This window comes from Lonchura striata, chromosome 2 (assembly GCF_050655825.1).
Source record: "Lonchura striata isolate lonStrDom1 chromosome 2, ASM5065582v1, whole genome shotgun sequence".
In the NCBI taxonomy this organism is placed as follows: domain Eukaryota; kingdom Metazoa; phylum Chordata; class Aves; order Passeriformes; family Estrildidae; genus Lonchura; species Lonchura striata.
In genome coordinates, this window is record NC_140704.1 from 944,846 (window position 1) to 972,080 (window position 27,235).

At 51.4% G+C, this 27,235-nt stretch overlaps 1 protein-coding gene across 18 annotated transcripts in view; it reads right to left on the reverse strand.

Moving 5' to 3' along the window:
- MAP4 (microtubule associated protein 4) overlaps positions 1 to 27,235 on the reverse strand; it is a 152,935-nt gene that overhangs the window by 48,725 nt on the left and 76,975 nt on the right. For 10 of the 18 annotated variants that reach the window (XM_085572844.1, XM_085572843.1, XM_085572840.1 and 7 more), the window contains 9 exons: positions 17,737 to 17,850; positions 14,509 to 14,619; positions 13,517 to 13,645; positions 12,779 to 12,853; positions 11,842 to 11,985; positions 9,038 to 9,952; positions 7,973 to 8,116; positions 7,132 to 7,278; positions 1,678 to 6,084 (listed from right to left, as the gene is read on the reverse strand). In XM_085572844.1, coding sequence (XP_085428970.1) covers positions 1,678 to 6,084; positions 7,132 to 7,278; positions 7,973 to 8,116; positions 9,038 to 9,952; positions 11,842 to 11,985; positions 12,779 to 12,853; positions 13,517 to 13,645; positions 14,509 to 14,619; positions 17,737 to 17,850 — 6,186 coding nt within the window. The remainder of the gene's footprint in view (positions 1 to 1,677; positions 6,085 to 7,131; positions 7,279 to 7,972; positions 8,117 to 9,037; positions 9,953 to 11,841; positions 11,986 to 12,778; positions 12,854 to 13,516; positions 13,646 to 14,508; positions 14,620 to 17,736; positions 17,851 to 27,235) is intronic. The other 8 variants (XM_085572850.1, XM_077790018.2, XM_085572846.1 and 5 more) reach the window with 1 other exon arrangement.

Sequence of the window (27,235 nt, forward strand, 5' to 3'; positions counted from 1 at the left end):
ACATCTGGAGGTGGCACTCAGAGCCCTGGGCTGGGCATAAGGTGGGCGTTGGGCACAGGACTCCAACCTTAATGATCCTGGGATGCTGGGAGGGCAAAGCCCCTTCAGCTGCTCTGGGAACACGGCACCAAGAGATCCAAAACAAGCTCAGCCCTGGAACCATGGAAGCTCCTGAGCTGGGAGGGACCCACAAGGATCACTGATCCAACTGCTGCTCTGCACAGACACCCCAAAATCCCAGCCTGGGCACCCCTGAGAGTGCTGACCAAACACTCCTGGAGCTCTGGGAGCCTTGGGAATGTGCCCATTCCCTGGGGAGCCTGGGCAGGGCCCAGCACCCTCTGGGGGAATTCAGAGCTGGGCATTCTGAGCTCCTCCTAAAAACCCCAACCAAGCAACAGTTGACTCTACAAAGTGTTGAAAGGAGGAAAGCAGTGGAAGGTTATCAAAGCCCTGAGCAAACTGACATCAGGACAACTTCCAGGTGCAAAGTTTGTGCCAATTTACTCACAGGCTGCAGTGCTACTCTGAGCCAGGACTCCTGCAATCCGTGCACGGTTACCTGTGCAAGATACTCAGGAGGAGCTTTTGTTCCAAAACTCCTGGCAGACAATGGAAAGGTTTGGAAGAAATGTTGGTTGTGTAAAAGATGCTGCCTTCAGCTTTCCCTTTGTTTTGTTGCATCATGCACCAAAGAGCATCACTTCTGCAGGCACAAGTTCATGCAGAGAACACCACTTCCACTAAAATAGAACTAACTACTTCAGGTTATGCAACGCTCATTAAAATTACAAAACCTCTCAAAAACCTGAGCAGCATGTTAAGGCACTCTGGAGCTCGGGGTCTGGTGAGTTAGTGGCTGCATCATGCAAACTGGCAGCAAGAAACTCCACAGGAACAGCAACAAACTTCCATGCCTGATGACAAGGCAAAAATGGAGAGCACCCGAGGGCAGGGATAAACTTCCCGGCCCATCTTGGCAGAGCAGGGTTCACAGAGATGCCAACTCTTTCTGAGGAAGCTTTAGAATGAGCACAAGGACAAGAATATTTGTAATTTCATCTCTAGCCATATTTCAAAATTTGTAAGAACTGGATTCAGTTCTGTGGGATGAATTCCAGCTCATTTCCTGTGAGCCCACAGCCAGGGTGCCCAGCCCTGGATGCTGACCAGCCCATCCAAAGTCTCCTAAGAGGGATAAAGTCCCAAAATTTCCATTGTTTTGTTAGAGCTGCTTTGGAAAAGGCTTTGATTCTAGAAGGAAACACGTTTTGTAGATGAAGAGGCTCGAGGAGGCTTAAGCCAAACCAACTGCAGGAGGAGAAAGGGATGCAGTTGGTGTGAGGTGGGATAAAGCCAGCCCCTGCAAACAGCAGGGACCCAGAACATTCCCTGCCCCTGGCATCCTCCATCCCTGAGCAGGGACAGGGGGCACCTCACAGCACAGCTCACGGCCCCTGGCACCCCAAAACCCCTCACCTCAACCCCAACGGGGCAGAGCCTGGCGCTCGCAGCCAGCTGCCAGCCCCCCAACTTTGGGAATGAGCACTGTGAGCCAGGCAAGCAGCCCTGGGAGCAGGCAGCAGCCCTCATGCCACGCTGGGATGCCCGCTGGGGCTCATGCCAGGCCAGGCCCTGGCACACACACTCGTGGCAGGCCCTGGCACACACACACACCTCTGTCCGGCCGCCGGGGCACGGCTCTGGCCACCAGGGCTGGCACCAGGGCTGGCACCCCTCGGGCCTTGGTGGGTCTCATGTAGCCCTTGAGCTGCTCTGCTGCCTTCACTCTCTCTTTCCTTGCCTCCTTCACTGCTTTCTGTTCATGTTCTTCTTCTGTCTCTTTAGCTGAGGCTTGAGATTCCTTTTCTTTAGTTATTTCTTGAGATTCCTTTCCTTTGGCTGTGTCTTGAGATTCTTTTCCTTTAGTTATTTCTTGAGATTCCTTTTGTTTAGCTGTGTCCTGAGATTCCTTTTCTTTAGTTACTTCTTGAGATTCCTTTTGTTTAGCTGTGTCCTGAGATTCATTTTGTTTAGTTGTGTCCTGATATTCCTTTTCTTTAGTTATTTCTAGAGATTGCTTTTCTTTAGCTGTGTCCTGAGACTCCTTTTCTTTAGTTACTTCTTGAGATTCGCTCTCTTTGGTTATGTCTTGAGATTCCTTTTCTCTAGTTGTCTCGTGAGTTTCTCTTTCTTTATTTGTATCCTGAGACTCCTTTTCTTTGGTTTTGGCTTGAGGTTTATCCACCTCTGACACCGGAGTGTCCTTCAGAACCTCCCCAGCACGAGGAGCATCATCCTTCAGGAGAGCAGGGCCCTCCTCTGCAGGCTGACAGGAACCTTTTTTGTTCTCTTTGAGCTGTTTTTGGGTAGTTTGGGCAGCTGTCCCAGCAGCCTCAGGCTCAGTGCCCTGGTGTTGGGGTGAGCTCTGCTCACTCCTGGTGTCCCTGCCCTGCTCAGCCTCTCCATCCTTCCTGTCCTTCCCAGCTGCTGGCACAGCCTGGGACACGGCTGCAGAGGCTGGGGACCTCCCTGTGCTGCCAGGTGTCCCTGCAGGGGCTGGGGACCTCCCTGTGCTGCCAGGTGTCCCTGCAGGGGCTGGGGACCTCCCTGTGCCCTCCTCTGCACAGGACACGGTGGCCTCTGGTCCCCCTGTCCCCTCAGCAGCTCCAGAGGCTGCTCTGTGTTTTGGACCTGCTGCCTCGTGAGGAAGCTCTGAGGGAGCCTTGGCAGTGTTGTGCTTTTTATGGGTGGGTTTGATTTCTTTGTCATTCACCTTTGCCACAGGACAAAGGTGACTTTTGTCCTCGGGCTGGCCACCCTGGGAGCCAGCCTCTCTGCTCTTCCCATCTTTCTGGGAAACCTCTTTTCCAGGTTCTTTGGGCTGCTCACGAGATTTTTGGGTCTGCATCTCCTTCTTAGCGCCAGGTCCAAGCTCTTTGCTGCTTTCCTCTGCCACTGCTTCCAGAGGAGGAGGAGGAGGAGGAGAATGAGGAGGAAGGCCCCCAGTCCCTGCACCCTGCTCTCCTTGCTTTGGGAGGCCACAGGGAGCATCACCCCCATCACCAGGGCCACTTGCTGGGCTCTGAGACATGGATTTGAAGTCACTTCCTTTATTATTCCCAAGTTTTTGAGGGCCAGTGGGAAAGTTTTTAATGTTTCTGTTTTCATCTATGAGATCTGTGTCTTCCACCCCACCTTCCAGCCCAGATCCTACAGCAGGCTGTGCTTCACTCCTGTCTGGTTCTGCCTCTAGAGGAACAGGCTGCCTGGAGGCATTTTTAGCCTTTTTACTGCTTCCATCATAGCCCCTCTTTTTAGATCTCTCAGTGACTGGGGCCAGGCTGGGATCCGACACTGCTGGATGCTCTGCAAAATGATTTTTATTCCTGCTGCAAGGACTGACACCTCCTGCCTCAGGTTTGTCCCTGATCTCCAGGCCAGCAGGAGGGAACATCCCTGCTCCTGCTTTATGCTCCAGCAGAAAAGGCTGCTGTGGGTCAGGCTCCCCCTTTTTGTGTTTCTCTTCACCACCTGTGTGTGCCTTCCCTGGCTCCAGAGGCAAAGCAGGAGCCTGTACCTTGGCAGGATCAGGCAGGTGAGCCAGCAGCACCTCTGGACTCCTGGAATTCTCTCTGCCCTTCTCAGACTGGGTTTGTTGAACATGTCCCACTGCAGAGATGTCACCTGGCTGCAGCTCAGGACTGTGCTCAGCCCTTTTGCCTTTCCCATCTCTGCTTTTCCCCTTGGGCTTGTCCGTGCCCGGTTCCCTGGTGGGACTCTGCATCCCTGCCCTGTGCTCTGGGAGAGGCTGGGATTTACCTGCTTCCTTCCCTTTATTCCCAAGCCAAGTTTCCTTACTTTCCAAGTTTCCTTTCTTTATTTCTGGCTCTGAAGTCTCTGTTTTCTGGCCTGAAAGATTTGGCTGCTCAGAGAAGCTCCCAGTGCCACCCTGGCTTTTGGGCTTGCCCAGCTCCTCCTGCAGCCCATCTCTTTGCAAACCAGAGCCCTTCTCCTTAGCCAAGCTCGTTTCCTTCCTGCCTCCAGCCACCTGCTCCTGCCTGGCTTCCCCCCCAGCCCCCAGGAGAGCTGCCTGCCCAGAGGGGCTTTTCTCAGGCTGTTTCCTTCTCCCATCACTGCTCCTCTTCCTGGGTTTCTCTGCCAGCAGCGGCACATCTGAGCTGAGCCCAGCACCTCCAGCCTCCCTGCCTTTCCCAGCCAAACCCACCTGCTCTGAGGGGCTGATGGTGGCAGCCAGAGCAGGAGTTTTGGCTCCCTCTCTGCTCTTCTCCAGCAGCAAAGCTTGGTCTAAAGCTCCCAAATCAGCTGTTTCACCATTCCCAACATTTTCTTTCTGTTTCTCCGGTGCCAGCTCAATTGGCCTTTGCATTTTAGCTGCATTTTCCTGCAAGACCCCAGCAGGGACACAGCCCTGCTCTCTGCCCTCATCACTGCCCTCTTTCACCTTATCAGCTGCCTCAGGAAAACTCCCTGAGTCCACCTTATTCTCAAGGCAAGGCTGCTGGAAAAAGCTCCTTTCTCCTTTTTTGCTCCTTCCATCGCTGCCTCTTTTTTTGGGCTTGTCTGCAGGACAGGCCTGTGCAGCACTGCCTGGTGGGTGTCCTCTGCCAGGAACACCCTGGCCATTTTCAGGACAAACCGTTTCCTTCCCAGCCTCATCTGTCCTCCCTCCTTCAGTGAATTTTCCTCCATCCTCCGAGAGCATCACCTGCTCCCAGCAGCTTTTCATTCTTTTGCCTTTCCCTTCGCTGCGCTTTTTTTTAGGCCTGTCCATCCCGTGGGTCAGACTGGGGTCTTTCCCAGCCTGCTGCTCAGAAGCAGGGACTCCTTTCCCTTGGTTTGGGTCTGGGGGATCTGCTGCCACCCCCCTGCCCTCTGCCAGGCCGGGGCTGGGATGTTTGGGAGCACCCTGGGCTCCTCTGCCCTGCCCAGCTGGAACTTGCCCAGCTTTTGGTGAAAGTGGAACAGAAGCTCCAGGAGCTGCTGGGCTCCTCAGTCCTCCCTCTGACCCTCTCTGACTTTCTCCAGCTGCCTTTGGCTCTGTAGGGAGCTTTTCCTCCATGGCTGCAGCCTGTTTGAGGGATTCCCTTTCAAGCCCTTTGCTTTTTTCCCAGCTTTTCCTGGCTGCTGTTTCCAGGGAAGGCTGATGGATGGAGTCACCGGGTGCTTCCTGCCCTGGAGATGGGGTTTGGGGCTCCTTGTTTTTATGGACAAGGGGCAATTCCAAAGGGCTGGTCTGTAAGGGAGCTTCTGCTTCGCTCAGATTGGCCTTCAGCTCAGCACCTTTTGACTCTTTGCCCTCCCTCTTCTCATTTTTCTTGGGGAAATCTCTCTCTGTGGCCTTGGTGGGTCCCTTGGCTGCAGCAGATTCCTCCAGCTCAGTGTTGCCCACGTGCTCTGAGGGAACCTCTTTGCTCTTGCCCTTGGATCCCAGCATGGAGCTGTCACCTCTCCTTCCCTCTGTCTCCATCTCCTCCCTGGGTCTGGCATCCAGCACTCCGGATTTTGGGCCCTGCTCTCCTGGGGCTGGCACTGGGAAGGTGTTTTGCTCCTCCAGGATATGACCCCCAGTTGTTATTTTAACATCCTGTGGCACATCCAGAGCTCTGCTTCCTGAGGGTGTTCTGGGACACGTGCCTGGGTTCTGCCACTCCACCCCAAAGGGAGAGCTCCTGGCACCTCTGGAGGTTCCGTTCTCATCCCAGAACTCCATCCCTCTTGGCAGCTGGTTCCTCCTTTGCTTTGGTTTCTTTTTCTTTTTCTTCACCATGGCACCTTCCAAATCCCAGTTTTCCTGGGGGGCATCTCTGCAGCTCTCCAGAGGCTCCGTGGGGACATTGGTGGCCTTTTTGTGAGGAACCCTAAAGCGAGGGGATGCTCCAGCACCACAGCCAAGCTCCACTGTGGAACAGGGGTCTGCTCTGGGCTCAGGACTCTTCTGCTGTGGGAGACCTACAGGATGCTCCTCTGGCACATCTGTGAGAGGCACTGGGGCAGGTTTTGCTCTGCCAAACCCACGGTCCCTGGATTTGGGAGCTTGCCTGACTTGTGCAGTGGGAAGACCTGGAATACAGGAAGCCTGCTCAAACATCAAGGCCACTATTTGCTTGATAAAAGAAATAATAAATATATTCTCTGTGTGGCTGCAGCCCTCTCAATCAGGCCCTACAGGCAGATGTGCAGCATTTCCCAACACTGGAACCACACCAGAGCCACCTCAGGAGGGCTGGGGTAGGTATTTACCCCAACACCTGTGTGATCTACCCCAGATCCATCCACCAGGACTATTTAAATACGTCTGACACAGGCTCTTACCCCACCAAAAAGCACCAGTTCTTGCAAGGACATGCCACTGCTTTTTAAAAATGCATTAAGGATCCATTTTGTCTCAGCAAGACAAGATCAGAGAGAGCCTTTTTATATCTCTAGCTGGCATCCTTCCAGAGTGGGAAAACAGAAGTTTAGTGGGAAGATGGGAAGAGAGATGGGGGCAAGACAGCCAAGTTTCCCCAGCACCCGGGGAGGAAGCAGGGGGAGGCAGAGCCCCTGTCCCAGGGTCACCTGCTGTGTCCCTGGGGATCCCTCAGGGCATGAGGAGAGCAGCAGTTGTTTCTCACTCAGCCCTGGCCCACAGATCCTCCTCCACACCAAGTGTGAGCAGCACCAGCCCTTCTGGAGGCTGGGTCAGTGGAGCAGGAGAAAAATCACATCTTCCTTTGGCAATTGCACAGCTCAGCTGGGAAGGAGATCCTCCCTGGGAATGTCCTCGGGACAATTAACAGTCCTTTGCAGCACCAAAAGAAAAGCCAGTGCTGATGGCAGAGAGATGAGAGCTCTGCAATCCTCCAGCACAGCTGTGAGCCAGTCCCAGTGATGAAAGCACTCAGAGCACTTGGATTTGGGGTTTTAGTTTGAACGTGGAGGGAAAAGAGCCTTGGAGAGGGCAGGGATCCGAGGGGAAGGGTGAGCCCAGCACCAGGAGCACTGAGAGCCACACAAAGACATTTCTGCTTGCCCAGGTGGCCCCACAGCCAGGAGCAGAAGATGAAGAGTTCCCAGAGTTTCCATGAGGAAATGGAAGTATATTTTATATGATGATTTCTGTCCTACCTGTGGGCTCCTGCAGGGTTTTCTCCTCCTGAGGTTCTGCATGTTGGACGTGGTTGTGCTCAGCCTCCTCCTGCTGTGTCTCACCATCCTCAGCAGGAGCAGATTTTTCTGGAAGGTCTCTATTTTCTAGTGCTCCTTTTGCTTCAGCTGGAACATGAAAGACAGGAAGAGAAAGCTTCAGGTCTCAGGAGTACAGGCAGCCTGCAGCTAAACCCCAGCCCTTGCAAAGGGGTTAATTCTGTGTTCAACAGGAATGAGGTTTATGAGACGTGCTTGGTTCGTCCCCTCACAATCCCATTTCAGCAGCACTTTTATATCTGGCACGTGCCAAGGTGGGGGCAGAACATGAAGCAGGGGCTGTTTCAGGGCTTTTAAGCACAGGGTGAGGGTTTGTTTGGGTTTCTTCCTCTTTGTAATCAGCCCAATTCAGACTATCCCAGCTTCCCACTGGGAATTCAAATCCAGAATGAACTCCATTATCAGCCTGGAGTCCCTGGCTAATACCGATCATCTTGTATTCATCTATACCTTACAATACATCCACACAGCCACCACAACATTCCTCACTCTGCATAATTACAGCCAGCTTTCATCTGTGAGGCGTAATTACAAGGGAGAGCAGTTCTCTCTGTAATTAATTTTATTTCCATTTTAAACAGAAAGGAAAATGATGGCAGGCACTGGTACAACTGCTGTGCACGAGGAAGGGAAGGATGAGTCCTGTGGATGTGCCCTGTGCCAGCAGCCACTGAAACCTGCTTGGGGTTGCAGGCTGGCCCTGGCTGGGGGCAGCAGGCAGTGCCTGTGTGGGGCAGAGCTGTGCCCTGGCTGCTTTGCCCACCTGCTGCCTCCAGCTGCTGCTTGGTTTTCCCAGGAATTTCCTCCTCCCGGGGGCTCGGGGGAGGTTTCCCATCCTTCATCTTCTCCGAGTGATCCACACAAACTTCTGGGATTTTGGATTCCGCCTCCACCTTCGCTGTTGTTTCTGCAAGTGGAATGGAAAGAGAAAAAATCCCTGTTTTTAAATATAGATCAGATTAAATTCATTCCCTCGCCTAATTTTTTATATTCTGCAAGGTTTTGTCACTTCCAAAGCCTGATTTTTAGGATCTTTCTACCTTCCTGCATTGTCTTGCACTTCCTGTTTTATTCACTCACCTCTCAGCTTCTACATTCCAGTGTGGTTTTTTTTTTATTTTGTTAAAACTTCTCTCTTGAAATTTATCCTCATCATTAAACTGAAGAGTATTAGAAGATAAGAAAAAAATCTCACTCCAATCCCATCCACAACCAATCCATATATGCTGTCTCTGCCCAGGACTATTTTTTTGCTTTTTAATAATATAAATATAAAATAAATACAATTTTGGAGAGCTGTTTTCTCTCCAGAGGGATGTTGTCCCTGGAGAAATCCACACAGCAGAGCAAACCTGCACATGGAAAACCCAACACACCCTTCCCAGCATTCAACACCTACAGTCATCCCAAGGAAAGCTCCCAAAATGATCAACTAAGCCTTTTAATCTCTTCAGAAATTGTTCTCAAGAACCTCTGTTTGTCAGCTCTGTGTCCTACAGGGTTTGGGAGATTTCAGGGAGAGCTGAGGGTGGTGGTGACACAGAGCAGGGATGAGCCAGCACCTCTCCATGGCTGTTCTTAGACCACTCAGCCCTGCTAAGAACACCCAATGAAAATTTAAAAATCATTAAAACCCTCTAGTTTTATGTTTTGCCAGTGAAGAATCCCTGTGATGCATTTTCTGTGTATCCTGAGAGCAGAGCTGAGCTCTCCTCAAGGTGCTTCACCCAAAGCCAATCAACGCTGGGCTCCGTGACCTCAGAGGCCTTTTCCAACCTGAATTTCCTGTGACTGGGATTCTGGGATTCTGGGATTTGGGCACACTCACCTGCAGGAGGCTTGTCCTGCTGAAGGGCAGCCTCAGATGTCAGCAGCTCCCCAGACACAGCAATCCTGGGGGCAGCTACGGGGCCAGGCTGAGCTTCCACTGCCACGCTCCCACCATCCACAGCAGGGCCAGGCTTGGCTGGAGCTGCAGGAGCAAACCCCGAATCCAGGCCATGGTGATGGTTGACTTCTGCTGCTGGAGCAAACTCTGCATCTGCTGCTGGGCCAAACTCAGATCCCATAACATCCTGAGCTTTGTTATCTGCTGCTGGAGCAAATCCCAAATCCAAGGTATGGTGAGGTTCCACATCTGCTGCCGGGGCAAACCCCAAATCCATGGCCTGGTGGGATTCCACATCTGCTGCCGGGGCAAACCCCAAATCCATGGCCTGGTGGGATTCCACACCTGCTGCCGGGGCAAACCCCAAATCCATGGCCTGGTGAGATTCCACACCTGCTGCTGGAGCAAACCCCAAATCCATGTTCTGGTGGGATTCCACACCTGCTGCTGGAGCAAACTCCAAATCCATGTTCTGGTGGGACTCCACACCTGCTGCTGAGGAAAATCCAAAATCCATGGCTTGGTGGGACTCCATACCTGCTGCTGGGGCAAATCCCAAATCCATGGCCTGGTGGGACTCCACACCTGCTGCCGGAGCAAGCCCCAAATCCACCCCATGGTGGAATCCAGCATCTGCTGCCGGGGCGAAGCCGAGCTCTGTCCCCGGGGCGGACACGTCATTGACACCTTTGGCAGGGCTGGCTTCAGGTGCAGGAGAAAAGCCCCCAGCTGTGGTCTGGAAAGGGTTGGCTGCTGCTGCAGGGCTCTGGGGAGGTTTGGTGTCTCCAGCAGGGACAGCCCCAACCTTCTCTGCGGGAAGGGACGCGGCGTCGGCGGCGGGAACGGAGGCTGCACCTGGCAGAACACGGGCACCACAGGTCAGGGAAAAGCCCGTGGCAGCTCCTGACCTGCTGCCCTGTGGCTGGGCAACACTCGGGGCTCACTCCCTGCCTCTCCTCCTGGCTTTCAGCACCACCTCCTCCCCCTGCCAGCGGCTCACCCCAGTTGTTCCAGTCCTTCTCCACTGCCGGATGCATCCAGAGGCTCTCCCGCCGCAGCCCCACGTGCACCCCTGGCTGCAGTGGGGCTCCCATCTGCTCCAGCCCTGGGAGCAGCAGCTGGCATGGATTGCTTCTTGTTCCAAAGCTCCCCTGATGCCACGCCACTGGCAGGGGGCCAGGGCTGCTGGCTCCTCTGCCAGGAGCACATTCCAGCAGAGCCCAGCCAGGAACCACAGCCAGCAGCTCCCGGCGTGGCTGGAGCTGGAAGGCACCTTAAAGATGTCCCAGCTCCAGTCCCACTCCCTTCTCCTGGCAGGGACACCTCCCACCACGCCAGGCTGCTCCATCCTGGCCTGGGGCACTTCCAGCAGCCACAGCTCCCTGGGGAAGCTGTTTATCCCTCTACTGCAGGATACAGAAATTGTGGAATCACCTGTGTGAGCCCAGCAGGTTTTCCAAGAGCAGGAAAAGTCCTGGCACGCTCCAAAGCCACACACTTCATTCTAAACATGGTTTGTGCTGGTGGTGGGGTTTGGGTGGTGCTGGCACTCCTGACACAGAATCCTCCCACGAATCCCAAATTCTCTCTATTCCTTCAAATTGGCCTCGTTCATTTTTCACACAGTATCTCCTAACACTGAGCTGGTAGCTCCAAACCAACATTTGTCACTTCACGGCACAATCAAACCTCTGCATTTAAGCTCCTATTTGCCTAAAATCCCCTTGAAGGAGGCTGTTCAGTCAGTTTTTGTTTAATGTTTCAGCTGTCCAGAGGCAAGCTTTTCCAAATGATCAGTGCCAGAAGCACTGGATCTCTCTTCTGCAGCTCCTCATCTGGACAGCCCCAAGCTCTGCCCACCCTCTGTGTCCTGCAGCTCAGTGCCCTGAACATCTCCCATCTATTGCTGATGACCAAAAACCAACATTTCTACTGATTTTTTGAGTCACATCTAAAAATATCCTCCCCAGCCAGTGGAAAACGTATGAAATCTAAATTAGAGATACTTAAACTGAAGTCAGAAAGAAATAGAACAATCAAAAAAGTCCCTTGGAAAATGGTCCTTAAGGATGCATTTAGATAAAACAAATATTTTAGTGAACCAAACCAAAAGGATCCATCATGCACCAGCCCTCTTTTGGGTTTCACTTTGTTGTGGGATTTTTAAGTGATATCATAATCTTCTCCAAAGGAAAACATAAAAGATTGTGATTTTGCACACGAGTAAGACTGTAAATAAATAGATATGAAAAGCAGTATGGATGATGCCTGGAGAATTATGGAAATGAGTGGGATAAAGTATTAGGAAACTGGACAACAACTGGCACTATGAGTCTGTGTATAAATATGTTGAAAATGGAACTTTTTAAAGAGACACTTTTAAAAGGGCAGGTTAAAGGTCCTTGTGAATAGATCTGGCACCTGGGGCTGTGGCTCAGGGGTGGCCTTGGCAGTGCTGGGGAAGGGTTGGACCTGGTGACCTCACAGGGCTTTTCCCCCCAAACCATTCCCTCACTCTGTGCTGCAACCACACCCTTGAGATTTTCCTGGAGCTAAAATGTGGAGACAGCAGAGAACCACAGAATCACCTCCTGGCCTGGGACACAACTGAGCAGGTTTGCTGCATCCCCCTCGGGTGTGCCCGCACCTGCAGGCACAGCAGACCTGTTCACACCTCAGGAGAGGCAATTCCATGTTCTGCCACCCCCACGCCCTGCCCCACGCTCCAGGCTGCAGGAATTCACCTGGAGCTGCAGCTTTTGGTCCATCCGTGGCTGCAGCCTCTCCTGGGAGTGCTGAGGCTGCAGCAGGAACGCTTCCAGGGGCTGCTGCCGCCGTGGGGCTCTCGGGCAGGCTCGTCCTGATGGCCTCGGTGGCTGCGGGGGGCACTGGGAACAGAAGGAGCTGGGATCAGCACCTGGAAAGGCCTCGGATCGTGGAGCTGCTGGGATGTGGGGGACACCCCCAGGTGCTGCCTCAGCCACCCCGGGGAGGGAATGCCCCTCAGCTCAGAGAAAGTCGGCTTGGATTGCCCACTCTCAGGAAAAGAATTTGTGCAGCACCCAGGAAAACTCTTGGATCCCAGGAGAAGTGGCAAAGCTGGGGAGGGCTGTGCTACAAACCCCCCCAGCTCCAGAAACACTTCCTACCCATCACCAGGGTGAAACTGTTCTCAGCTTCTTCACTGATATAAAGATCCCACTATGGGTCAAGTTTTGTAATACACACAAATTCCCAATGGGATAATGTCCCAGTGGAGCTTCAAAGATTTATCTGTGACCAGAATTTAAAGGTAATTGTAAAATCCCAGGAAGGTTTGGGTGGAAAGGGACTTTAAGGATCACCCAATCTCACCCCTGCCATGGCAGGGACACCTCCCACTGCCCCAGGCTGCTCCAAGCCCTGCCCAGCCTGGCCTTGGGCACTGCCAGGGACCCAGGGGCAGCCACAGCTGCTCTGGGCACTTTAAACTTTCAGTTTAAAGCTATTCCCACTCCTCAGATGCATTTCCATTCTAAACTGATGCGAGCAGCAGAAGCAGTGCCATCCTTGGCCAGCTCCCACGTGGCTCTGTCCCAGCCTGGTGTCCCTTGAGGAGGCAGACAAGGAGAGGAGCTGGCTCTGCTGCTCAGGAGCTCTCTGCCAACACTTCCTGCAGATCAGCTCAGAACTGGTTTTTACCTGGTGGCTCAACAAAGAAAGAGGTATCTGGTCCCTTCATGTCCTGCTGAGCTCCCATCCAGTATTCTTCAGGGGCTGTGGGAAACAAACACACTGTGAGTCCAGCCCTGACTCACAGGGCCTTGACTTTCCCAGGGGAAGGTCCTGACTCTCCTGGGTTTGGAGTTCATCCTCTGGGAATTTCAATTCCGTCTACAAGAGGCACCAGAACCTCCTGTTCTTCCAGGATTATTGGGAGTCAGAGCTACCATCAGACAAGTTGCACCCAGCACTGGCCCCAGGAGCCAAAAGAGGAGTTTCTCTCCTCAGTTCTCCTGGGCAGGTGGTGCTGGGTAGCCCAGCCTAGGCAGGAGGGTTGGAAAGGTTCTAATCTCAACCATCCTGTGACCTCCTAATGTAGAATCCCAGAATGGTTTGGGCTGGAAGGGATCTTAAAGCTCATCTCACAGGCAGGGACACCTTCTACTGTGCCAGGCTGCTCCAAGCCTCATCCAACCTGGCCTTGGACACTGCCAGGGATCCAGGGGCAGCCACAGCTTCTCTGGGAATTCCATCCCAGGGCCTCCCACCAGAACGTTGCCCTGAACCAAGAGCTGGCCATGCCAAGAGGAAACTTCCCAATCTTGACTCATTTTTTGTATCAACTCCTCATCAAGATTCTTTAGGACTCATAAACTGGGATTTCCCAGCTGCAAACCCTCCAAACCCAGCCAGTTAGAGAAAACATTTGCTTCTCACCTGCTTTTCCTGGCAGGAATTCTGGGCCCGAGTCGAGGCCAATGAAGGCTGATGGGTCCAGAGCCTCTGCAGGGGAATACAGGGATCCCAGGAAAGGTTGTTCAGGTCCCATCATGGATCCATGTGGAGCTAAGGAAATAAAAAAACTTCTGTTAATCATCAGCCCTAATGACTCCTCTCCTGAATTTCAAGTCCTACCACACTTGGACTGCCCTGCTCAGCAGCAGTTCAGATAAATCTGCATCAAATTTTAGCTCTGCTTCACAAACCATAAATTCTGCATTTAACAGAACTTTTTGACAAGGTGTAAGAGAGTAAGCACAGGCAAATGATTTCCTTTGGCTTTCTGCTTCTGCTCCCATGAATTCCAGCTGGTAATCCCTTAATAATCCAATATTGATATAATAATCCAAGAGTTGAAATCCTGAAGAGCACTTTGCAGAAACAGCTCCTGGGTATCTGGGTTTTACCCATTAAAACAAGAACAGGGGAAAAAAATGCTTATGAATTTACAACTGTGGTAACCTCCCTCGTGGATCCCCCGATGGGGAGAACCCTAAAAAGTTCTGTGATGGGACTTTTGGGTTTTTTTCGGTTTTCAAGTTGTTGTTTATTTTTCTCTTACCAGAAGTTCTGCACGCCGTCTACATGCCAGACTTAAGAGTACAAAGAGAAGGCACCAAGTCACAAGACACACAGATTCAAGGTCTCTTAAAACTATTTTATCCAATTAACTCTTAGAATGTATTTTATTTCCACCTTTCTATATATTTTATTTTCACCTTTCTACTAAGAAAGGTAGAAATGGGTTCCACCATCAACCTTCAACCAACGTCCCTGGTTCCAGCATCAACCCTTTGTTTTCAGGACATGAAAATGAACCTTCAACCAACGTCCCTGGGTTCCAACATCAACCCTTTGTTTTCAGGACACGAAAGACGAGAGAGAAGTGCCCAGCTGGCAGCTGGGGAGGGATGCCCAGGGCAGCTCACCAAGGATGTCCCTGGCAGCGTCGGCGTGGCCCGGGAACAGCGGCACGTTCTTCATGTCCGTGGGGAAGGACAGGTCCGGCAGGTTCTCCCCTCTGTGCATGCTGAAGGGGTCTGCCAGAGACACAACCAGGCAGGGTCACCACACAGGCCACAAGGAGCACCATTGCAACAAGAGGATGGAGATGCAGCAGGTCCCAAAGCTGCACTTCCAAGGAAAAGCTGCTTTTGGGATTATCCGCCAGGAGCAAACCCCTTGGCAATTAGAATTTACACCCAACAGTAACACCCTGTTGCTCAGGATGATTTCTGGGGAGAGTGGGTCATGATTGTTCCTGGAGAAACTGAGCCCTCCCCTCCAGGAAGGACCATCTGCCTCTGCCCTGATGGACACAACCCATGAATCTGAGTCAGGAACAAGGGCTCAGCTCAGCTCAGCCCAGAGCAGGGAATGCTGTGGGATCTCTGAGCACTCCCAGCCAGGAGCTGCATCCCAGTGTGAACTGGGGTGATGGACTGGTATTTTAAGCAACTTACTGGGAAATTGAAACATCTCCTTGAATCTCAGGCAGAATGTCCTATCCCTGGAAGTGTCCAAGGCCAGGCTGGACAGGGCTTGGAGCAGCCTGGGACACTGGAAGGTGTTCCTGCCATGGCAGGGCTGGATTGGGATGGGCTTTAAGGTCCCTGCCATCCCTGCCTCTGGCAGTGGGAGCCATTCCCTGGGTCCTGTCCCTCCATCCCTTGTCCCCAGTCCCTCTGCAGCTCTCCTGGAGCCCCTTCAGGCCCTGGCAGGGCTCTGAGCTCTCCCTGGAGCTTCTCCTCTCCAGGTGAACATCCTATTTCCAGACACTGGATTTCCTCCAGTTAAACCCAGCTCAGAGGGATTTGATTGATTTTTGATTTGATAATCATTTTCATGCCAGATGTGCTCCCTGCAGGGCTGACACTGAGCTGTTCCCATGCCCACGGTGGGCTGGGATGTCAAGATCAGGTGAGCTGAGTGAATTCCTTTAGAAACCTGTCAGATTATTTGAGATGCCAAGACAACATCTTGCCTTGGAGCAACGTGCAGAATATTTTGATTTGGAGCTGTTTACAGCAGTATTGCTATGTCTGAACAACTGCCTTCTTCCCAATTAAAAAAACAACCCCAAAAAACAAGGGGAAAAAAAGAGCATGACTGAAACCAATTTAAAACTAAAAGAAATCCTGCTAATGTTCCCTCTTTGCCCAGCAGTTCAATGATGTGGAAAAAACGAGCAGCTCAGATCTCTGGGCCAACCCATCTCTGCTCCAGAGGGAAAAGGGAGAGCTGAAATTTCCCCTCTTTCTCCCAAGAAAAAAGGAATTACAGGGATGGTGGTCTGGAGATCCTTTACACCACTGGCCAGAGAATCCTCTCCTTGGGGGGAAATCATCCTCCCATATTCCAAAGAGTGGGCACACAAATATTGAATAAACCAAGTTATTTCTCTGAGTCTGATGCTCTCATTTTTCTCCTCTTGACAAATCCTTAAAGCTGCTCTGTGTCCTCTGATCCCTCTGCTCCATTATGGGAACTCTAAGCAGAATCTCATTTGTTTCCAATTGGAAGAGCAAAACAATACAACCCTAACTTTGATCCTGAACTTTATGTGGGGCCTGCACAGGTGTGCAAGACACTCCAAGGACATGAAACCTTAAAAAATGGGGTCTCATGCAACAAATAAACTAAAATATTCATATTATTCAGGCCAAAAGAACACTGGGTGATGGGCCAAGTATGTAAATTGTTCTTAATTAACAAATTTGACATCTGGCTCTTGAGCAGAATGACACCTATGTCCCATTCCTGCAACAGGAGGGAAACTCCAACGAACCTGTGGCTTTTCCAGTTCTTCCATGAATCATTTCTTACCCTTGTCAAAATACAGAAGGTGTTCACTGCATCTCTTACAGAGATTCAGTCAGTAAGAAAATCATGCACTAAGCAGGCCTACAGTACTCAACAATATACTAAAAATTTCCAGTCTGTATCTTTCCAGGTTGATTGTCTGGGATAATCTGGGCAGGACCCACATTTCTCAGGTGCTCCTGGAGCCAGCGAGCAATTTAATTTTAAAAAATAAGGGGAAAAAAGGAGAATATTGAGGGCAATCTGCTGGGTGAAAGTGTATCTGTGCAGGGCTGGGTTGCACAGGGTGCAGCTCATGCTCAGCAGCGTCAGGTTGGAAAAGATCTCAGAGACCATCAACTCCAATCTTTAAAAAATACCCCCAAAACACACCACAAAATGCTGTGTCTGCCTGGGTTTTGAACACTTCCAGGGATGGGGAGTCACCACTGCTCTGGGCAGCTCCTTCCAACACTTAACCACTCATGATTTCCCAAAATCCACCCTGACCTGCCCTGGCCCAGCCTGAGGCCGTTCCCTCTCCTCCTGTCCCTGTTCCCCCGGCTGTCCCCTCCTGGCAGGAGCTGTGCAGAGCCACAAGGTCCCCCCTGATCCCCCTTTTCTCCATGATGGGAGCAGGAGCTCCCTCAGGGATGGAGGCCATGGTCCATGAGGGGAGCAGGAACCCCTCAAGGATGGAGGCCATGATCCATGATGGGAGCAGGAACCCCTCAAGGATGGAGGCCATGGTCCATGAGGGGAGCAGGAACCCCCTCAAGGATGGAGGCCATGATCCGTGAGGGGAGCAGGAACCCCCTCAGGGATGGAGGCCATGGTCCATGATGGGAGCAGGAGCCCCTCAGGGATGGAGGCCATAGTCCATGAGGGGAGCAGAAACCCCTCATGGATGGAGCCCACAGTCCGTGAGGGGAGCAGGAGCCCCTCAGGGATGGAGGCCATGGTCCATGAGGGGAGCAGGAACCCCTCAGAGATGGAGGCCATGATCCATGAGGGGAGCAGGAACCCCTCAGAGATGGAGGCCATGGTCCATGATGGGAGCAGGAACCCCTCAGAGATGGAGGCCATGATCCATGAGGGGAGCAGGAACCCCTCAGAGATGGAGGCCATGGTCCATGATGGGAGCAGGAACCCCTCAGGGATGGAGGCCATGGTCCATGAGGGGAGCAGGAACCCCTCAGAGATGGAGGCCATGGTCCATGATGGGAGCAGGAACCCCTCAGGGATGGAGCCCACAGTCCGTGAGGGGAGCAGGAGCCCCTCAGAGATGGAGCCCATGGTCCATGAGGTCCCCCAGCTGCTGAAATCAGGGTGCTCCAGCTCCTGAGCCATCCTACCAGCCATGTCCATGGGTTTGAAGCACAGGTCCCTCTCCTCTGCTGACCAGGAGTCGTTGCGATCCAGGAACTCCTTGTAGGACATCTTCTCATCCATGATTCCTCCTGGGAATACTGACATGGGAGAAGGAAATGACCCAGTCAAAAGCCAGATATTGAAATATTTCAAATGGATTCTTGCACCATGTGGATGTGCAATTTGGATGTGCAATTTGGATGTGAATCCCCAGGTATCAGGGACTGGCAGCCAAACCAGACACCAGAACATTCATTTTTGGCTGGTTTGATCCAGCTCTTCAAATACAACAAATACACAAAATAATGGGGATTTCTGTGTCCTGAGGCACATGTAAGATCAAGAACAGACTCACATGGAAGTGCTGTCCTGGTCCAAGGCCACAGTTGTACAAAAGGAACAAAACTGTAAGTCCTGAGGCTTTAAACAGGACAAACTCAGTGGAAAAGTTCAAAATTAATACCCAGACTAATGACTTTTAGCTTTATTTCCATTTTAAGGAGGCCTGAATTTTTCAGCTCTTCTGAGGACAACATTAAAGTTTTAAACTGGTTCCAGTTTCTTCTGGAAAGAAACACAGAAATATTTACAGGCACTCCTTCTCTCAACCCCCATACATTTTCTACATCTCTTTATGCTTTTAAAATTTTTACTTTTACTTAGGTTGACAATACCTGCAAGCCTGGAGCTCAGGAGATGAAATTAATCCCAAAATATCCCTAGATATAACCCTAAATTCAGTGCAAAGCTGCAGTTACTAAAAACAACCTACTTTTAAGGCACAGAAGGACCAGAAGGGAAGAATTCATTAAAAACATGATCCTGGTCTGTAAAACAACAACCTGGAGGTGCCAGGTGGGCTGAGAGCTCACAGCAAGGTGGGCAGAGATTAATAATAATGATAGTAATAATAGTAATAATAGTAATAGTAATAATAATAATAATAATAATAATAATAATAATAATAATAATAATAATAAATGATGATGATGATGATGATGATGATGATAATGTTATTGAAAAAGAATAAGATGAAGAATAGCTTTTGTGGGGCTTGGAGTTTGTTTTACATCATGAAACAAGGAAAGGTCACCGGTACAAATCATCAGTGGGTTCAACAGTTTGCTCAGAGTTTGGGTTTAGAGGAGCAGGAGGGGATTCCTTGGAGTTTGAAACATGTCCAAACCTCTCATTAGAGGTAAAAATAAAATATTACTTCTCATTAATAATAGAAATATTTAATAATTTAAATAACAGTTTAAATTATAACACATTCTAAATAACATAAAACATGGGATAATTTATGTTACATATGTTAAAATTCATTGTAACATAAATATATAGCACATATTAGATAGCATATACATTATATATAATATATACATTAGATACATTCTAGAATAGTTTCTATGCTTTCATGCACATTATACTATATATTATAAAATGTATTTTATCATGTATAGCTTATACATTTTCATGTGTTTTATATTATATGCCTATACATGATATAATTTCATCTATTTATAAATACATGTAAATTATGTATGATACATTATTCTATACATATTTTTATTTATATATACAGACAGACAGACACATAGACACATACATACATATATATATATATATATATATATAAAGTGCTGCTGTGTCCGCAGGGTGTGGCCCTGTGAGCTGAGGGCTGTGTGACACTCCCTGTGTGACACTGTGTGTGTGACACTCCCTGTGTGTGACACTCCCTGTGTGTGACACTGTGTGTGTGACACTCCCTGTGTGTGACACTCCCTGTGTGTGACACCGTGTGTGTGACACTCCCTGTGTGACACTCCCTGTGTGTGACACTCCCTGTGTGACACCATGTGTGTGACACTCCCTGTGTGTGACACTCCCTGTGTGTGACACCGTGTGTGTGACACTCCCTGGTGTGACACTCCCTGTGTGTGACACTCCCTGTGTGACACCGTGTGTGTGACACTCCCTGGTGTGACACTCCCTGTGTGTGACACTCCCTGTGTGTGACACTCCCTGTGTGACACCGTGTGTGTGACACTCCCTGTATGTGACACTCCCTGTGTGACACTCCCTGTGTGACACTCCCTGTGTGTGACACTCCCTGGTGTAACACTCCCTGGTGTGACACTGTGTGTGTGACACTCCCTGTGTGTGACACTCCCTGGTGTGACACTCCCTGGTGTAACACTCCCTGGTGTGACACTGTGTGTGTGACACTCCCTGTGTGTGACACTCCCTGGTGTGACACTCCCTGTGTGTGACACTCCCTGTGTGACACTCCCTGGTGTGACACTGTGTGTGTGACACTCCCTGGTGTGACACTGTGTGTGGTGTGTGTGACACTCCCTGTGTGACACTGTGTGTGTGACACTCCCTGTGTGTGACACTCCCTGTGTGACACTGTGTGTGTGACACTCCCTGTGTGTGACACTGTGTGCGTGACACTCCCTGTGTGTGACACTCCCTGTGTGACACCGTGTGTGTGACACTCCCTGTGTGTGACACTCCCTGTGTGTGACACTCCCTGTGTGACACTGTGTGTGTGACACTCCGTGTGTGTGACACTCCCTGTGTGTGACACCGTGTGTGTGACACTCCCTGTGTGTGACACTCCCTGTGTGACACTCCCTGGTGTGACACTGTGTGTGTGACACTGTGTGTGTGACACTCCCTGGTGTGACACCGTGTGTGTGACACTGTGTGTGTGACACTGTGTGTGTGACACTCCCTGGTGTGACACTCCCTGGTGTGACACTGTGTGTGTGACACTGTGTGTGTGACACTCCCTGGTGTGACACTCCCTGGTGTGACACTGTGTGTGTGACACTGTGTGTGTGACACTTCCTGTGTGTGACACTCCCTGTGTGTGACACCATGTGTGTGACACTCCCTGTGTGACACTGTGTGTGTGACACTGTGTGTGTGACACTCCCTGTGTGTGACACTCCCTGGTGTGACACTGTGTGTGTGACACTGTGTGTGTGACACTCCCTGGTGTGACACTGTGTGTGTGACACTCCCTGGGTGTCCCCTTTCGTCCCCATTCCCAGCTGATCCCAGGCCAGGCAGGAGCTTCCCGGGGTTTAGGTCCCTCTGAGGGTCACATGGAGGGATGGCACGTGCTCAGGGACACGGTGGTGCTGGCACCTTGTCCCCAGTGCCACCCTGGGTGGGAGCAGGACAGGAGCTCTGCCTGCCCCATCCCAAAATTCCCACCTGGGTGGCCCAAAGCAGCACCCACACAGCCCCAGCAGGAGCTCCCGGGTGCAGAACAGATCCTAGAGATGCTGCTCCAAGGAAACCCAAATAAAATGGATTTTTCACACTTACACACGCTGGGTCCAGGCATCACAACACTCCCACCCCTTGTCTCCCAGGAAAACAGGATCCCGAGCAGCCCTGCAGCCTGCCCAGATCCCATTTATCCTGAGCAGCCCTGTTGTGATCCCATCCCTGATCCCATCCCTGCCCTGATCCCATCCCTGATCCCATCCCTGTCCTGATCCCATCACTGACCTGATCCCATCCCTGATCCCATCCCTGTCCTGATCCCATCCCTGTCCTGATCCCATCCCTGTCCTGATCCCATTTATCCTGAGCAGCCCTGCCCTGATCCCATCCCTGATCCCATCCCTGCCCAGATCCCATTTATCCTGAGCAGCCCTGCCCTGATCCCATCCCTGATCCCATCCCTGCCCAGATCCCATTTATCCTGAGCAGCCCTGCCCTGATCCCATCCCTGATCCCATCCCTGCCCTGATCCCATTTATCCTGAGCAGCCCTGCCCTGATCCCATCCCTGATCCCATCCCTGTCCTGATCCCATCCCTGCCCTGATCCCATCCCTGATCCCATCCCTGATCCCATCCCTGCCCTGATCCCATCCCTGCCCTGATCCCATCCCTGCCCTGATCCCATCCCTGATCCCATCCCTGCCCCGATCCCATCCCTGTTCTGATCCCATCCCTGCTCTGATCCCATCCCTGATCCCATCCCTGTTCTGATCCCATCCCATCCCTGATCCCATCCCTGTTCTGATCCCATCCCTGCTCTGATCCCATCCCTGATCCCATCCCTGCCCTGATCCCATCCCTGCCCTGATCCCATCCCTGATCCCATCCCTGCCCCGATCCCATCCCTGTTCTGATCCCATCCCTGCCCTGATCCCATCCCTGTTCTGATCCCATCCCTGCCCCGATCCCATCCCTGTTCTGATCCCATCCCTGTTCTGATCCCATCCCCGATCCCATCCCTGCCCTGATCCCATCCCTGCCCTGATCCCATCCCTGATCCCATCCCTGCCCCGATCCCATCCCTGTTCTGATCCCATCCCTGCTCTGATCCCATCCCTGATCCCATCCCTGTTCTGATCCCATCCCATCCCTGATCCCATCCCTGATCCCATCCCTGTTCTGATCCCATCCCATCCCTGATCCCATCCCTGATCCCATCCCTGTTCTGATCCCATCCCTGCCCTGATCCCATCCCTGCCCTGATCCCATCCCTGCCCTGATCCCATCCCTGTTCTGATCCCATCCCCGATCCCATCCCTGCCCTGATCCCATCCCTGCCCCGATCCCATCCCTGTTCTGATCCCATCCCTGCTCTGATCCCATCCCTGTTCTGATCCCATCCCATCCCTGATCCCATCCCTGTTCTGATCCCATCCCTGCTCTGATCCCATCCCTGCCCTGATCCCATCCCTGCCTGGGCAACACTGTCTGAGCTTGGAGCAGCTAAAAGCCTGATCATTTTAGTAAAAAAAAAAGATTAATATTTTATTTAATAATATAATGTAATTTTGGTACTGTTTTATTTAGCTTTGCAAAGTGCTTTGGAGATAAAGTGCCACTGCAATGTGTCAAGAGACATTATTATTATTTACCATTATTTGTAGTACAGAACAGCAAGGGATTTAATTAGATTCCACTGTAAATTCCTCTAGACAGGAGCCTGTCATTCGCATGTCTATAAAACTATTTAAAGCCAAAAGAAAAAAAAAGACACTAAAAGTCCTTGACAGTGTGAGGAAGAGCCTGGGAGCAGTTAAAAACATTCAAGAACTTCTTCAAAGATGATATTATGATATTATGACATTAACAGAGTGCTGGGTTGGACCCACACTGAGGCTGAGGGAGAGCACCCACTGCTTGAACTCTGATTATTTGAAACAAATCTATTTGTTAACACTAAAAATATATTGGCATATTGCCATGATGAAAGATTTCACAGGGAAGAACATAAAATTAGGGTCAGAAAGGTAAACCTGAAGAAACCCCTCCATTTTGGGGGGGGTTTTAGTACCAGGTTGTGTTCATGCCTTTCAGTACAGAGGGGAACCACACCCGGGGCTGGAGAAGGAGGGAGCAGCAGGAGACAAAAGGAATTGTGATGGGAAATATTTCCATTTCCACCAGATGAAAAACCAAGTTGAGCAAAACTCAGTCAGTGTTTGCAAGCCCTGAGCTGCAGCAAAGCCCCAGAGCTGGCTGGAAGCTGGATCAGGAGCAGCTGGGAGCTGCCTCTGCCAAATCCTTCCCAATCCAAACCCAAGACTGGAATATTCCTCACACAATATTTTCACAACAGATGCAAATTAAAAACTCCAACCAGGCAGTGCTTCCCAGCAGGAATCCTGGTGCAAGGAGGGATGCAGGCAGCTCTGGAGCAGGGAGAGGAGAGCAGAACAGCCACAGGGACAAGCCTGGACCAGCCACCCCTGCCAGAGCCAGGACAACAAAGATTTCTGGATCACAGTCACCATCAGCAAACCCCCTCAGCTATTCCCAAAATGTTTCCCAAGTTATTTGCCATGAAGTGGACACTTCCAGCTTATTTGTTGTCCCCACCCCATCCCAATATTCAGCTTCCCCTTATCAAACCTGGAACACAAAACATGATCTCAGATTTCCCAAGGACTGGGAAAAGAGGATTTTTCGGTTCCAAACCTAAGCTCCCCAAAAACCCCTTCTGCCTCTGACCTACCGACAAAAGACACAAAACAACAAAAAGGAGAAGCCAAACTCTTCCAAGACACAGTGCTGCCAGTGCCTGTGATTGTGCAGCAGCAGCAGATAATGCACTCCACGCAAAATGCAAATCTGACAGATCCCACAGACCTGTAAAGCAATTTTAGCAAGTATTAAAGCTGGCTGATAGCTGAAAATCCGGTTACGAGCCCTGATAATATAAACCAATGTAGGATTAGAGCTTACAAAGTCTTGCTTAAAGGAAAAAAGACCATTAACAACGTACTTACAAAGCAAACTTGCTTCTGAAAGGAAAAACAAGGATCCCATGCAAGTAGCACCTTCTGTGCACTGCTCCCAGGGCAGGATGAGGGTGGAACGCTCAGCAGAGCTGCTGACAGCGTGGAATCGTTTCTTTGATCATCCCTCTGCACAGGTCAGCGTGGTCACATCACCCAATTCACAGCTAATCCAGCCAAAAGTGCCCCTGTGGCCACCTACCCTGTGCCAGGCTGGGAGCTGGGAGCTGGGAGCTGGGGCAGGACACGCTGCTGGAGCTGCTGGCACGCAGGACACCCCAGGGAATGTCCAGCCAGGGGCTCCGTGAGCACAGGATTACCCTCTAAAGCCTTTGCCCTGCAGGAGATGCTAATCTTGGCAGGTCACTGGCCAGACCTCCAGCTTGGGGTTAAGGAGCTTCAAAATTACCAAGTGAGCAGGCAGGAGAGGGCCCTGCCAGCAGCCAGCAGGGAAAATGGGGAAAGGAGGCTTGGGAGTGCCAGTCCTGCAGTGGATCCCCAAGGGAATTTGCCCAGATCACCCTGGGATGGGGAGGCACAGCTGGGATCCCCAAAGAGCAGCAGTTTTATCAGCCATGCCAATCAATTCCCTTCACAAGGAATGGAGGGACCCCCAGACACATCCCCCTCTGCAGGGTGTGGGAGCTGCAGCCTTAAAAAGGAGCTTCACAATCAGAGTCCCTGAATGGTTTGGGCTGGAAGGGACCTCAAAGCCACCCAGTGCCACCCCTGCCATGGCAGGGACACCTCCCACTGTCCCAGGCTGCTCCAAGTGTCCAGCCTGGCCTTGGGCACTGCCAGGGATAATCCAGGGGCAGCCACAGCTGCTCTGGGAATTCCATCCCAGCCAGGAATTCCCAATTCCCAATCTCCCACCCATCCCTGCCCTCTGGCAGTGGGAGCCATTCCCTGTGTCCTGTCCCTCCATCCTTGTCCCCAGTCCCTCTCCAGCTCTCCTGGAGCCCCTTCAGGGTCCAAGGTCTCCATGGAGCCTTTCCTTCTCCAGAGTGGATGCTGTAAGGATTCCACACGAGGTTTAGGCTGGTTTGGGAATGCTTGGTGCCTGTGTGAGGAACTGTCTGTGCTCAGGACATTTATTACCAGGAGCAGCTTCTGATTCCCATCTGAGGGATTCATGAGAACTTTGCCTGCATGTCCTGTCTGAAAGGCACACAACCCTACAATCTGCTGCCCAGGATGGAATCTACCTGGAACATCAGATAAAAACACAACAGGCAGCCAAGGCATTCCAGGGTCTCCTTCCCTTGCTCAGGACATTATTTCCAAATATTCTTCAGGGTAAGGGAAGCAAAAGTTTCCCCTGAAAGGTCACAGGGCACCTCCCCCAAGATACTCAGGCTCCCCTTGTGCCTGCTGGCTTTAGAGTAAACATGGAGTATCCTGCAGGAATATCCCCTCAATGCTTTATTATCAGCCTCATCATTCTGTAAAATAAAATATTGTCTAGCTCAGTTCAGAGAGGTCTGAAAAATCCCCACGAGTGAGTTTTGCAGACAAGCTTCACTAATCCCCAAAATCTAAGGAATAAGCACAGACAGGAACTACATGGAAAAAGATGTCACCCAGCCACCCAAAGGGAGCTGTACATTTTTATCCAACGGGATAAGAGCTCAAGATCCCAAGAAGTTTTTTGCATTTAATGAATATCTAAGGCACTGAGCTGGCAGCCCTGATGGAGGACAACTCACGCAGAGCAGAGCTGTCAGAGCTGCTTACTCCCTCCCTTTCCTCCTGGCAAAGTGAAATGCAGCAGCTCCATCCTAGTGAGAAGTGCAATCTGAGGGGGCAGGACACAGGGCAGGGTGGCCAGAGAGGCTGTGGAGTGTCCAGCCCTGGGCTGACTCCAAACCCAGCTGGGCAGAGCACGAGCAGAGGCTGCTGTCCCTGCTCTGGGTGAAGGTGCAGAGGTTCCTCAGCCTGCTGAGCCTTCACAGGCTCCTCAGACCCAGCTTTCTGTAGAAAAGACATTTCTGTCCTTGCAGGAGAGGAAAGTTTAACTCCCAGCAGCCAGTGCTGGCTGAGATTACACAAAATACTTTAATCTCATAGAATATCAGAATGGTTTAGGCTGGAAGGGACCTTGAAGATCATCTCATTCCAACTCTCCACTATGCCAGGCTGCTCCAAGCCCTGTCCAGCTTGGGGTTGGAAACTTCTGTGGATCCAGGGGCAGCCAGAGTTGCTCTGGGAATTCCATCCCAGCCTCTCCCCACCCTCCCAGGCAGGAATTCCTCCCCAATATCCCATCCACCCCTGCCCTCTGGCACTGGGAACCCAGTCCCCCTTGCCCTGGCACTCTCAGATTCCTGCAATGAGAAGCAAATTAAATTCCACCACTGAGCTGCATGGGGAGAAGAAGAAGAAGAAGATCAGGGATCTATGAAAGGCCCTCAAGAAACTGCAGGGCATTTCAGAGGGTGCTGACAGCTCCAGAAGGGTTTTACTGCTTTCCCTCTGAAATTCCATGAGGTTACATAATCCTGAATGCTAAAAGGGCCCTGTGCCTACGACTGTCAGAACCACTCTCTCCAAACTTCAGAGATGCAAAGTCAGTAACTTGAAAGTTCAACACAAGGTTCATGTTCTGCCTTGTAAAAAAAAAATCTACAAGGGGAAAAAAAAAAAATGCAGTTGCTACAGTTTCTTGTCCAGCTTTTTTCCCTTCCTTACTTCTCCTTCCCAGAGGGAATTTTCGGCAGGGATTGCTTTGTCATGGATGGGGAGGTGGAACCGTGGAGCTGCAGGGAGCTCCCAGCTCTGCTCTGAGTGCTCCCTGCTTGTCCTGCTGCTCCTGCTCCCCACTGGGAACATCAGCAGCTCCTGAGCCCTGCTCCCATTTCTTCCTCACAGCTCCCACCTCTCCAGGCTCCTCACCTGGAACCACCCTGCACAGACTCCTCTGTTAATGGCAAAGGCACCTGAAGCTCCAGTTTTAAACAAAAGATTCCCTAAAGATTTATTTCCACTGCACTGGAAATGCACCACGTGTTGGGAGAGGGACAAGGGATGGAGAGACAGGACACAGGGAATGGCTCCCATTGCCAGAGGGCAGGGATGGGTGGGAGATTGGGAAGGAATTGTTCCCTGCGAGGGTGGGAGAGGCTGGGATGGAATTCCCAGAGCAGCTGTGGCTGCCTCTGGATCCCTGAAGTGTCCAAGGCCAGGCTGGACAGGGCTTGGAGC